Here is a 14,578-nt window from a genome sequence, read left to right as displayed (position 1 = left end):
ACCCTGGCAGATATGGAGCCCACAGAGGTTCACTTTTCTAGAGATTAATTCTAAACTAAGAAGGTGCGCTATTACCATCTCCCAATGGAATGTCGCATTTCAACATAAACCATTTTCTGACATTTCAACAGAGCAAGAAGTTGATTTAAAAAGTTCATTATTAGGGAGTAGTTAATCTAAAAAAAAGACCACCCAGACTGTTTCCATCTACCTTTTTCTTAAAGATTTACAACTGCCAGGCAGGTCACCAGAAGAGATTAAAAGTATGTGTGCATTCTGTTACTCCCTCACAACCTTTATTGCCTTGCCAAGCTAAAAAAGCCAGTCCAGGCTTACATCATGAGTGTCACTGAAGGAAACTGATCTCTTATTACCTCTGCCAAGGAGGTAATGTGTTGGCCACGAAACCACTGAAGGTCTAGAAGGTTAGCAAAATAACTTAATTTGAGTTGTGTTTCAAAATACAATCTAGTAATAACACATCTTATACGGGTTTCTCTTAGGAGGTGAGCTGCAGCGTGCACAGAAAACAACTGAAGAATTCCGACAGAAAATATATATATACATAGAAATATATATATACTTTTAATGGCGAAGTAGATGGAGTGGCTAAAATAAAGATACCCCGATGTCATTCTCCTAAAAAAAATCTACCTTAGAGCGACAGTTGAAGAAATAAAGGCTGGTCCTTTGCTCTCTGGATCAGGAATTTCTTATTAAATCTCTCCTTGAACCCCACAGACTGTTGCTCGGCCCGGGGAAAGTAAATCACACGTAGACTGCAGCAGGTGTGGCCATGACCTGACCCTACCCCCTCTGCACTCTTCTCTTCCTTTCAGACCTTCCTCACGCTCACACACGAACACACAAAGCGAACGCTCACCGCTCTTTATTTATTCATCCAGGATGTATTATTCAAGCGAAGGACACAACAATGTATTCCTTCGATTCGAAATTCCAGTTTCAAATAGCAGGAAATGTCAATTAATCTTCGAGCCAGCAGGTGCTTGAGCAGACGTATGGACGCAGGAGAAGATTAGACGCTTCCAGACACATCATTCATTCAGAGCACCTCTGTCACTCACTTCATCACGGCTTTCTCCTCCACTATACTTCTTCTCATCTGTAAACTTGTGGGAACCCAAGGACGAGGCTTCCGAAATTGGTAAAATAAAATAGTCAAATCAAAAGAAGAGTACCGTATGTTCCGCACTATAAGGCACACTTAAAAGCCTTTAAATTTCTCAACATGACTCCGCGCCGACTGAGCCGACACGCCGTGGGCAGAATTACGTCATTGTGTCATCATGGGGTGGGATTAACAACACATGTCACATCATGATGGACACCTATGGAGTAAGATTACTGCCACTGTTTTGAGCGAGTGTGTCTTGGTTGTTGTACACTCAAAAAGAAAAAAATTGCGCAAAATAACTCTGTCGCGCGTTCAACCAGTCAAACACGTGCGTTCAACATGTCATACACACGCACTTTAGCTGTCATACGTCATACACATGCTCAACTTCTCTGCTGCGCGCTCGACATTTGTCTGCTCAAAACACCAGTCTCGCGCGCTGCTGTTTGAAGGCTTTTAAACATCATTTGAACATTGTTACCATGGGAGTGAACAGTGTTGTCAGAACGCTTAATAAAGTTGGACTTTATCTGATTGTTTTCTTGACATTCCCTTTAGCACAGCTTTATCTAGTGGATGCATAACGCAACCCCAGACAAACGTTTGACTGTATCTTTTATTCTATGAGCCTTATAATCCGGTGAGCCAATTTATGAAAACAGGTCTAAAATAGGCCATTCATTGATGGTGCGCCTTATCATCTGGTGCACCTAATAGTGCGGAAAATACGGTAATGAATATCACATGGTACTGGAAGTGATTACCGTGAGAAGAAATTAAGGAGTTGTTTTCGCAGTAAACAAACCAATAAAAAATTTAAATACTTATTAATTGTTATTCTTCTTAAAGTTTAGGAACTATTGGTTATTGAATGTGTACACATGAATGTATTTCAAATCTACATGTGTTACTCCTCCTGGCATTAGCTACCAGTTTAATGCTAGTGTGCTACATGTTGCTACTCACCATCTGTGACCTCCAGCTGAGCCTTTGCGAGGATGCTGCCTGCCACGGTCAGTGCCTGGCAGATGTAGTAACCAGCATCTGTCCGCTGCACCGAGGCGATGGTGAGGGCGCCGGCAGGTGACACTGAGAAGCGACTGTTGGGCTGCTGGGGCTGGTTGGGAAACAGCAAGTTCTGGAGGAGGCAGAAAAAACAGAAGAAAAAAAAGGCCTCTGAGTCATTTGTTGACAAAACATAAGAGATAGAGAAGAGAACAAAGTGATGGCAGATATTCAAACTCTTTGATGACAGACAAAACTGCAACACACGCCTCTGTAAAACTGCTGAGTCACACTCTTGTATGTCACGCATCAGTAGATTTAACACTGACTGTGTGTTACTGTACGAGAAGTTCGCCGCGATTGTTGACCCGACGGTTTTATGATGCTTGAACCCAATCCAGAGCTGAATCATATCTCTGGCTCATCTGCAAGCCCGGACTGGCTCCTAATTGGCGGTGACGTTAAGTGTTGTGAGGACGTTCAGGTATTTGAATGGCTTGTCTCATACAGTGAGCGATGGAGGCTGTTCACTGTTCTTATCAGTGACGGGTCAAATGGAGGCGACTGACCGAGTGGAAAGTTTATCTGCGGGTCAAACCTCCCGTAACAAAACAGTTCTTACCATACATTTTCAAATACAACATAACAATAACATTTATTAGTTACATAAACAACACCCGGACTACACAGAAAATGTATTAAACATTTATTAAGATGTAATTTCAATATACCTTATTTATCTATAAATAAATCAATCATTACTTTTTTAATGATCTCCTAGAAATATGTGTGTTCCTGTCGGAATTAAACAAACAAACTCATTGAGTCATTGTGTTCAATAAATGTTTTTGAAACTAATTTAATTTTTTGTTTATGCTGCGATAATATGGCTTGAGCAAATGCAACCAAAGCAAATACAATGATCATCATTGCTCACCCTTTTACTTCCACTTGGCTATAATTTATTGACCCAGAATAGTGTCATTTATTTTATGCCAGAATAAAAAAGCTTTTTATGACATTGAAGATTTGTTGTTTACATTAAGCGTCCCTTAAGGCAGTGGTCCTAGAACCACCAGGCTGGGAACCGCTACAGGTCCATTTGATACCAGGCCATAGGGTAAGATATGTTCTTGATATGTTAAGATACTATTTTGGTGAAGTTTACTTTAAAAATAAGAAGTGAAAAACAGTGAAACACAAACTCTATATATTGAAACCAGCCCGGGGCTTTTGCTCAGCGTTATGGTGAAAATTGTAACTATGCACTCGAAGGTATTTACAGGTTGTGTATTTTTATTTTCGTTTTCTTTGTTGGCCAGTCTGTAAAAATAGTGCTAACATTAAACCGGGCTGGGGTGCAAAAAAAGGTTGGGGGCCACTGCCTTATGGGGAGAGATTGAAGAAAAATAACTCTTTTAGAGAAACAAAGTTTGTTTCACAAAAAAAAAAAAGGTTTTCCAAAGTATGTTCACAAAGATGTATTCATAAAGCAAAGAGTTCTCATTCTTAAACTGAATACTATTATTATTAATCCAGACGTGTGATGTTTTCCAGTCTCACCTGACTTCCCTCCTTTTGCCAGAAAACCGCCGGCTGTGGGTTTCCTTTGGTTTCACACGGGAAGGTTGCAGTGCGGCCTTGAGCCACGATTTGGTCCCTGGGCCGGATGACGAACTGTGGAGCGGCTGGAGTCGGAGAACAAAGACGACAGCATTAGTAAACCAGGAGTTGTGCTTCTAAAAGAAAAGCTAGAGATCGCTGAGAAGCAAAAAGCATTGTTCCAAATGATCAAGTGTGCTCATGCAGCACCTCTGGCTGTTTTCTAAAAAGACCAACAAATCCTGTTTCCAGAGGAAACAGACCAGCCATTCATCCGGGTGAATGAATGACATTGACAATCACAAAGGGAAGCGTCTTGATCACAATGCTTTATTTGGAGATCAGCCACAACATAGAGGGACACACAGAAGAAATCTAGCCTGGAGAAAATCTAAACCAAACTTTCAATTGACCAAACAACACAAAGATAAAGTATCTCCATCAATAAATTAATCTTTTCCTCTACATTTGTAAGTAATTATAATGGTCTGTTTAGGACATTGGTTGCCAATTTAGCCTTACATTTGAATATTTAATAACAAAGTATTGAACCCCAACCCAATTTTCCCCAAACTTCTTTGTTGCGCCCATATGAGCGTCGTCAAAATCAGGTGCAAGATATTTTTATGTAATATCAGGAGATAGTTTTGACTTATTACTGTGAGATATCAACGATTCATTGTAGTACTAAAAGAAAATACAGTGCCGCGTTCCAAGACAAATATGAGGGCAATTCTGCATTTAAAGGGACATATTTCCGTCACATTTTCCTATTCTAAAATCATTTCTATATTGACATTTTTTCACCAGTAGGGGCATATGACCACCCTTGATTTTAGTGTCAATTTAAAGGGCGGGGCAAGTGATAAGTACAACTTTTAATAAAATAATTATAGAATCACTACCTACAGAAACTCTGGTGTCAATAATTTGGGAAGAGAGGAAAATAAGAAGAAATGTGTTCGCTAGTTGGGTCTTGTATAGTGTCCATGCCTAGGAGTTTAAATAAAGCTTGACCGATCTAATTGTTATTATATATATAAATTATGAATTTTATAAAATGGGAATTGGGAATTATTTTCGTACCAATTGTCTCAATATTTAGTGTATTTCATGAGTGACATGCACCTAGTTATTCTTGCTTTAATTTCTGCAGAAAGACAATGAAAAGTCTAAAAAATGGTGGTGACTCTACATCCGCCTCCTTTCTGTGTCTCGGTTCTCTCCTCCTCCATCTAAGTCCTCTCTCAGACAAGCCAGCTGGTCTTGGGGAGGCCAAACTCTTTCCCATTTGGCGGGTTTCTTGATGTAATCCCTTTTTGGAGTTGTGTATTTGTCAAAGATACACACAGTTGGGAACGGTACAGATGGCTGCAGATTTACAGCCTTCCTGTTTGGCCTTCTGTAGCTTGGATATCTCGTGGCTCTCAATGCCGGGCCTGATACAGACCTCCTAAATCACGCTCTGGCAAGGGTTCTGTTCCCTCTGCTCCGCTTCATCCCACACACTGGCTCGCTCGCTGATTTAACACCATGCAACAGTCTCTATCATCCGAGGACGGAAAGTGAGCGGATGCATTATTGAATTATTCCAACAATTAATCATGTATTTCTGATGGGAAGTCTTTTATTATTAGACCTATTTTCAAACTCGACTATTCTTTTTGTAATGTTAAAACAGTATGGAAGCCACACTATGAAACCTTGAAGTGATCTCAGCTCTCATAAGAGTCACAATCAGCCATAGGTTTAAAACAGGGGTGTCCGGACTTTACTTTGAGGAGGGCCACATTTCATGAAGTGAAAACGAGCCGGGCCAAATGTACTGAGACATTATACTAAGAGTTGTTTCATTTAGAAGTTCACGTCTATCATCAGTATCTAGGAATTTCATTGAAACTTTTCTTTAATTATTGATGTATTTCTAAGACTTTTCTTTTCATACAAAGCTATTTTTCTTAAATTTTCTGTATCTTAAATTATCTTTTCCGTTCTATGAAATCAGAAAGGCTGATTGGACTTTACACATGCCTGCTTTAGGCTCCTTTCAGTAGCTGAACAATGACAACATTTACACAACTTTCTTTAAACAATGTCCAGGTAACCTTACAGTGGCTGTACTCTGAATCTCAAATGGATGACCCACTTTAATGTTACAACCTATCTAATCACCTTATAGGAACTTTTCCTTTGCCCTTAAGCTTCAATTTTTCACCCTTTCATTTCACTTAAACTCCAATCACTGCCTTAAATCATATTAGTTTCAATATAGTATTTTCAAGTTTACATTCCACAGCTTTATCTGGTTTAATGTTGTTGTATGTACGGTTAAATTGTATATTTGTAAAGCAGCAACCCTTCAAGCAAATCTTTCCTCGTTCACGGTTACTTAAAATGATTTTATTTCTATTGAATGCACAGAAAACCTTCACCACAAACTCATCTTCTGGATAAAATGTCCGAAAGTTGAGAAAATTAATCAATAGTGTTCAGTGGCGGTCTGCTCACAGAGATGTTTGGCTCCAGTGTAAATGTCAAATAAAGAGCAGGAAACTTTGACTTCTGTTTGGATTCAGAGACCATCAATGACAAGTAAGGAGATGCTTCCTGCCCTCGCCTTCATCACAAGTCACATCTGTAAGGTTTAGAGTGGGTAGAGAAAAAAGCCTTTTGAGGGGAGACAAGAATGAATGGGAGGCTAGACAGACGTTCATTCAGCCCACCAATTCTCAAGCATTTCATCCTTCTTTTAAGTCCCACATTCAATCATATTTTATTCAGAAGTCGACAGCAATTACTTTCTATTTCAACAGGAACATTGAATGTGCAATTTCCTCCATCTTACTGGGAGCTGACAGTTTGACAATCGAAGCAGAGCACTGCTGTTTTGGCAACTCCAGTCCTGCCAATGAGGCAGTGTCAGGCTTTTTCTGCCAGTCAAGCTTGTCTTGACACCCACTTCTGGCACCCCCTTCCTCTCCTTCCTGTCTAACCGCAAGCTCGTCGTCCCCATGTCGAAAACCTTTTGTACAAATGTTGATTTTCAGTCACAAGACAATTACATTTCCCAACTGTATCAAAGTTGTGTTGACGGTTTTATAGTCGAAGGGAGCGATCACATGGGACTCTGCGCTCTCGGAGGGAACCGGTCCAACACTAACAGAACCCAGATTTGTGTTCCAGAAATCCACAGATGGCCACAGAAATAGCGAGCTGAGACGCCGGAGACCATATGAGGAGACAATGACTGACAATTTTGTGCAATTGTAAAAGACTTGAAAACCTTCATAATCTTGATAAAGTATTGACGATTTTTACTTATTGCACATAAACTCAGCTTATGTTGACTTTAATGATAATGTTACAGTTTTACTTTATACATACACACAAGACTAATTTAACTTGACAGATGGACACAGTGTGTAAGTGCTGTGTACCAATCTATTGTTTACATTCAACTGTGCTGTCTAAGAAATCTTCCGTTTACGTACAATTTGTGATTAATAGTCAATTACAGGAAATGGTTCAACAGTTTATTTTAGATTTTTTCAACAGCTGTCTTCTCTGTGTATAGATGCTAGTTTACATGGTTTAACTGGACGTTCTGTTTCATAGACCTTTCAGAGTTTGATCTTTGAATGTTTATTTTTTACTTATTTCTAACTGCTTATTTCATCTTCCTTTGTATCTTTGCTTTGTTTCTTCATGAGTAGGGACAAAAAATGAACAATATAGTAGATTCTTAGCAAACAGCTACTGTAGCAATTTCGTCAATTTAATTTGATTGAATACTTAACTAAAACAGCTGAAAGAGCCAATAAAAGTTGAGAAAATGTATCCCAGCTACATAAGCGTCATCTGAACCATAATAAGACACATATATAAAAAAAAACAACCACTCACACAGTACACACAATTTAGAGTCAACAATTAAATTCTACTAATGTTTTTGGGCTGTGGGAGGACACTAAAATGCACGCAGATTAACAGATAAAACAAACTCCACACTTAACACTAAATGTTGTATTCTACAAAGACAGCTTTAGTGTTTCTCTCTGATAAGGGCCAGAATTAAAGTGGTTCCATTCAGAAAAATATCCCAAATAAATCTTTAAAATATGTATTATAAGATTTATACAAGTTTTAGGTGATTCAATTAAAGCAATTATGGATTAAGAATATCACCATTCATGTGATTTATCTTTGAATTTGAACAGGTTTTCTTAAAGTCAATAATAATTTAATATCAGGAAATAAAGCAATGACAGTTAAATCAGCATTATTCAAGTCCCATCGTGAGTATTTTATAGGTAAAAACAATCAAAAAGAACACGTCTGTAAGTTAGTAGAAGCCAGTAAGCTTAGAGAAACAATGGCCCGAGAGAAAGAAGTGTTAAATCAGCCATTAGTTTTAACGTTAGTATTTAGAGAAGAGCTAATAAAACTACCCGTTAATGGCCTTGGAAAACCTGCGTCAGCTATCTAAGGCTGGTCGCGTTCGACTATCAGGCAGCGAGATGCGAGGAAGAGTATGAAGAGGACATGCGGGATGGAAGTCAACTCAGAGAGACACAAGGATGGTACTTACCAACATTCCCATCTGGAGAAACAAAGATGGCCGAGTGGAATCACGACAAACATAAATTAGAGAACACACAAACATGGAAAAAACAGAAGAGGAACAAAAAATACGTAAATAAATCATACAAAATTAGAATGAATGACTTGAAATCACTGCAGGTAGAATGTGAGAGAGGAGGTCCACATATGTTCTTCACGTTCGTTTGATTGAATAGTGAAGTATGGTGCATTGACTGATCAATATTTATTTTAGTTTACCATAAATATTTATACATAACCTCAGCAATGTTATCCACTTAAATAAGCATTATGTTTATGACAAAATGTAGCTGAATAGTGATACTAATTGCATACATACAATATAAATATATATATATATATATATATATATATATATATATATATATATATATATGCTATTTTAATACTGTATGTTTTGTAAATAAAACATAATAATTTATATTGATGACAACTTTTTCCACTTAAAATAAAAATATTTATCCACAAACTAATTCAGGCTATTTATTAGCCTGATTGACCCTAAAAGTACCGTAACACACTGCAACGGTTGAAGGTTGATATCAAGTGTCTACCACCGATCATCAAATACTGGCAGATTCCACAGTTCTGGAGCCAATTCTATTTGTTGTTACATCCATTTTTCAGTGTCAATGCACATGCTTCTGTAAAAATGTTGTTGAGAGGTTGCAGCTCTCCTCACATCACAAGTAGACCTCCTCTGTCTGCTGTGTATGGATGTGTGTTGGCAACAGTGGAGTGAATACAAAGAGCAGACTTGTTTGAGTTTAAGCATCCGTGTTGGCAAATGTTGCTACACTGTCATAAAAAAATAAAAATCAATCAATTCAGTTCTGTAGAACCCAGCTCCCAAGGAAGACCTTGTTCTCCCTCCCTGTGGACCCCCGTGTTGCTTCAAAGTGCTCTTTGGAGACCTTAAACACATGGGTTTAATGGGAAGAAGAGTGGTGAGAACAGGGAGAATTATAGCTGGAATGTTTTTATTAACCTTGCAAACCCCAGGTGTGGGACCGCCGGTGTGGACCAGTAATCTGTGAAATGGCTTTGCTGACTGGCTGATTACAGCGTGGTGATGCTAGCGGACCACCGGAACGAGTGTGAGGTGGTCGGGGGGGTTGCGAAATGTGTTGACGCTTCACTTGGAAATGTAAATAATTCAAAAGATTCATACACTCTACACTTTCTTCCTCGGCTGTCAGCAGTCAACATTGTGCGAGCGGAAGGTTCCCGACAGTCGTACCTCTGACGGTGAGAGTGGCAGACGCCTCCAGCTTCCCCACGCGGTTCTCCGCCAAGCAGGTGAAGGTTCCCTCGTCGTTGATGGAAGCCTTTTTCACCTTCAGCACATAGTCCTCTTTGTCGTACTTGATTTCATACCTGTGGATACAAATGCAGAGAAGATCAAAAAACAGCTTAAGCTTCCCTTTTCGCTTTTCAGAAAACAACTTTAGTCTCTAACTGTGCATCAAACCAAATTCAAATTCAGGAAACCCGCATATTTGACACATATTTGAGTTTGAAACAACGGACATTTTTGTAAAAACGGCTCTACATTTGGGTTAAGACTTTACCTAAGGTGGGTATTATACTAATTATGACTTAACAGGTTAAATTGATAACATTTTAAACTAACTTCTCTATATTTGGGAGCCTTCTGGTGAGCAGCAAATAAAATGTAAACTGTTACAGATAAATGATCAGTCATTAAGCTGCAGTCATTAAAGAAATGTATTGCGATTCAAAAAAAAAAAAGACTGTGTTATAACATCTCAAGAGGTGAATACTACACTTTAAAGGTGATGTCAAACTGAGTTCACTAAGAAAAACTCTCCGACAGTAGAGGGAGCCAACCTTTCCAGACTGCACACTCCGTCACTGTGACAAATGAAGAACGCAATCAATTATTCAACAATGTCACGCGGCGCCAGAGTGCGCGTTCACTTGGAAATTCTCAAAACTGTTCAATATTCATGGAATGTTGTATCGTGTGCTCTGAACCGCAAATAGATTTGAATTTGTTTTTTTTCTGATACTTGTTTGAATTATAAAGTTGTAAATAGACAAGTCAGTCATGCATTCCCGAGTGTTAATGAAATATCTTCACGTGCGTGGGCAGACACTGAAGTGAGTGGTCGTCTGGGGGATGATGCTGATCTGTTTTTTTGTTCTAGTTTCCCGGCAATGGTACCACGTTGCACTCTGCATGCCTGCTGAGGTGACGGGTCGTCGAGATAGCAGTTTGTCAGAGTGACAACCATCTGTTAGGCAACATATTTGCTAAATAAAACGGAGTAGATCCCGTGCTAACAAGGTAATGAGGATAAATGTTTCACACTGGCAATGTATTAGGGCTTCTATTAGTTTGGCAATTCTTTTTTTCCAGGATGCATTCATGTACAACAATTTAATAAGTCAAACACTTTCCTTTTCTTTCCTTCTCACTACAGTTTTTTTCAAGTGATGCTCACTTGTCTGGGACTAGTAAATAAATATATACCCAGCAAAAAATGTTTTGAGTGCAAGATGGTTTGGTTGACTGGATGCTGTGTTTTTATAAAGTGATTTGTTGATTTCAGTGTCTCTTAAATATATTGTGGACCTCTATTGTACTCATCAGTATGTGTCTATCAGTACAAAACTCTCTTTTATGGAAATATTTACATTAGAAAGTGTACTTAAGTCCCTTCCACTAAAAACACAGATTTTCTGGAGATGAAATCTTGTTAACATAACCACACCCACTGTGCTGTGATTGGTCCAACATTTAGGTTTCTTACTTTGTGTCATCCATCCAGAAAGAATCCACCTCCAGGGGATTCATTGTTTAAACAAGGCAGGCATGATTACAGTTGACTGGAGGAGGAGTGAAGACCAAGGAGAGTTGGGTTTTCACATTAGTTGCTCTTTAAGCTACAGTAAGTCTCAGTGCAGGGCAGTGGCTTTAACTATTATTGCCTTTGCCTTTTTGAGAGATTCCATACTTCAGAACATCTAATAAGTGAACAGTTTTTAAAGAGGATATAAATGAAAAGTCAAGTTATCCATCGTACAAACTATCTTTACCAGTACTATTATGCTATTACCAAATATAAAAAACATTAGTATTTGTTTTACTCATCAGGCGACTATATTTGTTACAGTTCATTTCTACCATAAGACTATACTCCACAACACCCTCAGGTGTACGGCTGTTGTTTTCGCCCCGAGCAGCTGGAAAATAAATCTCTGCTATACGTACATCCACGTCATTTTTTTCCCTCTGCTGTTATGACATTTCCTGAGCAAGCATTCAAAGGCCGCTTTATTGGGCCACATTCCACAGCTTTGACTGCCAGTTCCACCTTTCCACACAGGTACTTAAGACGCAGTAATGATTATTTGACTGAGTCATGACTGAGCGCTTTGTCCCGCGGAGACGAGGACGTACAGTTGACGGGCCGGAATGTGAGAATAAAGCATTTAGTGTTGAAAACAAGAGGGAGACAATGATACACCTTATTGGACGAGCCTCTCGCCAGATGAAAAAGTAACAAGATAAGAGCCTTATCTGCAGCTGCGCCGAGTCCGCGACAGACTTACAAGAGGATGATGAGATAAACAAAGATTGACACGGAGGTGGATTGTGCAACATAAACAAGACAAACATGTTTATTCAGATTTAATCTAACTCTATAAATATTTTGAGTTAAAGCTCGGTTGTTAACATTTAATATAAAAAGATTGGTCATTAAAAAATAAGAGGTTGAACTTTACTTCAACATCTGCTTCGCTGAGGTTTTGTTCCTGGTCCTGTCAACCTTTCACAACAAAAGCTCTCTTCCACATGAATACACAGAGAGGAACAAGAGTGCAATCAATCTGTAATCAACATTCTATATCAGATGACAGGATGAGTGGAAGTACTCAGGGATAAGAGCGAGCTGCGGCGTTAAGGCGGCCCGGAGAGGAAAACAGTAGCTCTTTATTGGTACTGGATTGCCAGCAGAGCTCTGGTCTCTATTAGAAGAGGAATGTTAAAAAAAAAAACTGTCTGTGGAAGAACTTTTCAAACCTCAAAAGAGCTTTGTGTACACACACAGAACAAAGTATACAATCATCCAACACATTTCCACACATGTGCGGCGTCATTGACTCTGGTGGAAGCTGTGGAGTGATGGGAATGTAAGCAAACGCCAAGAGAAAGCATCTGATGTGCTCGCAGCAGGGAGGCGGCTGTTCGGAGCGGGTTCTTTGTGTCTGTTGGGGAATGCTGACGAGAGTTTTTTTTCCCTGGCCTAGCACGAATTCAACTCTTTTAAATCCTTAAAAATATTGCTGCTCTTATAAGAACATGGTTACAAAATCCTCTGAGAGACAAATAACCCAAACACTAACTACTTTCCTCAACTGACCTTTCAAATAACAATAATCGTATCTTAATATACTGTATTTTTAAACAAATTGTGTCCATCTCTGTCAAGAAAGCTTCAGTGAACCATTTTTTTTGTTTGTTCTTAAACAATAATAATAAAAAAAAAGATTATTTCAATAACGTTAACTTCTCTAAAACAATTATATTATTTTGGATAGTAATTGTTAAAAATATTTTCACATGATATCATGTTTTTTTTCTTTATCATTTAGTCTTTAATAAAAGGTAAAAAAAAACAATACAAACCAAGAATATGTTAAATCATATAAAATTAAATGCACCAAGGGAAAAATTTAAAATATCATTGATATAATTAAAAAGTCAAATTCCACAGGACAACAGGTAGCATTGACTCAGTTTGACAGTCCATAAGAAAGAAAAAAGGAAAAAAGCTGAGTTGTGTTGGAGCGACACCACGGGCAAGAAAGTCTTACTTCAACGGTATAGTGTCTTGAGATAACTTTGTTATGATAAGACACTTTAAATAAAATTGAATTGAATTGAATTGAATTGAATTGAATTGAATTGAATTGAATTGAATTGAATTGAATTGAATTGAATTGAATTGAATGGAAAGGAGTGGCCGTTCTGATCCGCTCCTTTATGGTTTGTCTTCTGCAACTTCTTTCATGGTAGTTGCAGCTAAAGTATAAACCACACAGTAGTATAAACAATTTAAGAGTTGCTACTCTAACAGTTTTGAGTTAAGTGATCCTTTAAATATATTAGATAACTCAAATATTCTCAATGTTCCCTCAAGGTAAAAATGTGAATCATGCCACAGAGCATATCGACCTGAGTAGACCTTATCTGCAGACGAGTTCAGAGTTTGGGCAATGATTCCATCCTACGTCTTAAAATCCTCTTTGCTCCGTTTCCTTCCTGTCCCAGACTGTCTGACCCGGGCGGTACATCGACCAGAGGAAAAGGATCTGGCATCGTACCTGCGCTCACTTCCTGTCAACCATGAGAGAGACTCAATTAACCACTATCACTTTCCATATCTCTCGCAGCAGCTGAACCAGAGCCACACGGCCGGCTGGCACCGCTCATGCCTTAGCAGAGCTGGATCCGGGCCAGGATTTTGTCCGGCATTTGTGTTTTCCAGGAAAATCAGATTCTTTTTTTTTTCAAATGGCAGGATTTCAAATCTGATAAACCGGCAAACGAATTGATCCCATCAAAAGGTAGGAGAAAGAAAGGGCATTTAATGGGAAGTAATAGAGGTAAAAAAAAAAATCCTTTGCAGAGTATAAAGGCGGGAAATCTGAGAAATGAGAAGGTCAGCGAAAGCTGGCCACAAACACATTTCTATCAAACACGCATCAGACTTCACAGTGCCCAGAGGAATATCTTCTCTGCTGAATGTTGAGCAGGCAGTGAAGGTCATCAGGGATGGAGCTGAAGGCCTGATCTTAGCTGGAGCAAAGAGGTTCTGATAAGGTGATGCAGAGGGTCCAGGTGAGTGAGGAAGGAGAAATAAAAAAATTAACTAAATGTTGTAAACAGTAAGATACTGAAGCTCTTTTGTTCATCGTAGTTACCTGTAAATCTTGAAATAAATGTTACTTTGGGTGAAAAATGTAGGGGTTCCGACCCACTGAGATGTCAAAACTTTTTTTCATTTTTAAATGTAGACATAAGCTCTTTATATATTTGACTAAAATAGTGAACCAACAACATCAACGTTGGGGAAATATATCTTCATAAACACACAGTAAAAATTGTTATTCAAACCTGTTAAGTTCTGCTACACGTCACTCGCGGCTGAAATTATTTTCATTAACTGTCTTATGTGTTTAATA

At 38.6% G+C, this 14,578-nt stretch overlaps 1 protein-coding gene across 5 annotated transcripts in view; it reads right to left on the bottom strand.

Annotated features, from left to right (window-relative positions):
* Window positions 1-14,578, bottom strand: part of robo2 (roundabout, axon guidance receptor, homolog 2 (Drosophila)) — a 305,161-nt gene that overhangs the window by 44,539 nt on the left and 246,044 nt on the right. For all 5 annotated transcript variants that reach the window (XM_087795574.1, XM_087795578.1, XM_087795577.1 and 2 more), the window contains exons 6-8: window positions 9,603-9,739; window positions 3,704-3,828; window positions 2,102-2,273 (exon numbers count right to left, since the gene is read on the bottom strand). In XM_087795574.1, the coding sequence (XP_087651700.1) occupies window positions 2,102-2,273; window positions 3,704-3,828; window positions 9,603-9,739 (434 nt within the window). The remainder of the gene's footprint in view (window positions 1-2,101; window positions 2,274-3,703; window positions 3,829-9,602; window positions 9,740-14,578) is intronic.

This window comes from Callionymus lyra, chromosome 7, assembly GCF_982586985.1.
Source record: "Callionymus lyra chromosome 7, fCalLyr1.hap1.1, whole genome shotgun sequence".
In the NCBI taxonomy this organism is placed as follows: Eukaryota; Metazoa; Chordata; class Actinopteri; order Syngnathiformes; family Callionymidae; genus Callionymus; species Callionymus lyra.
This window is presented reverse-complemented; position numbering and strand designations above follow the sequence as displayed.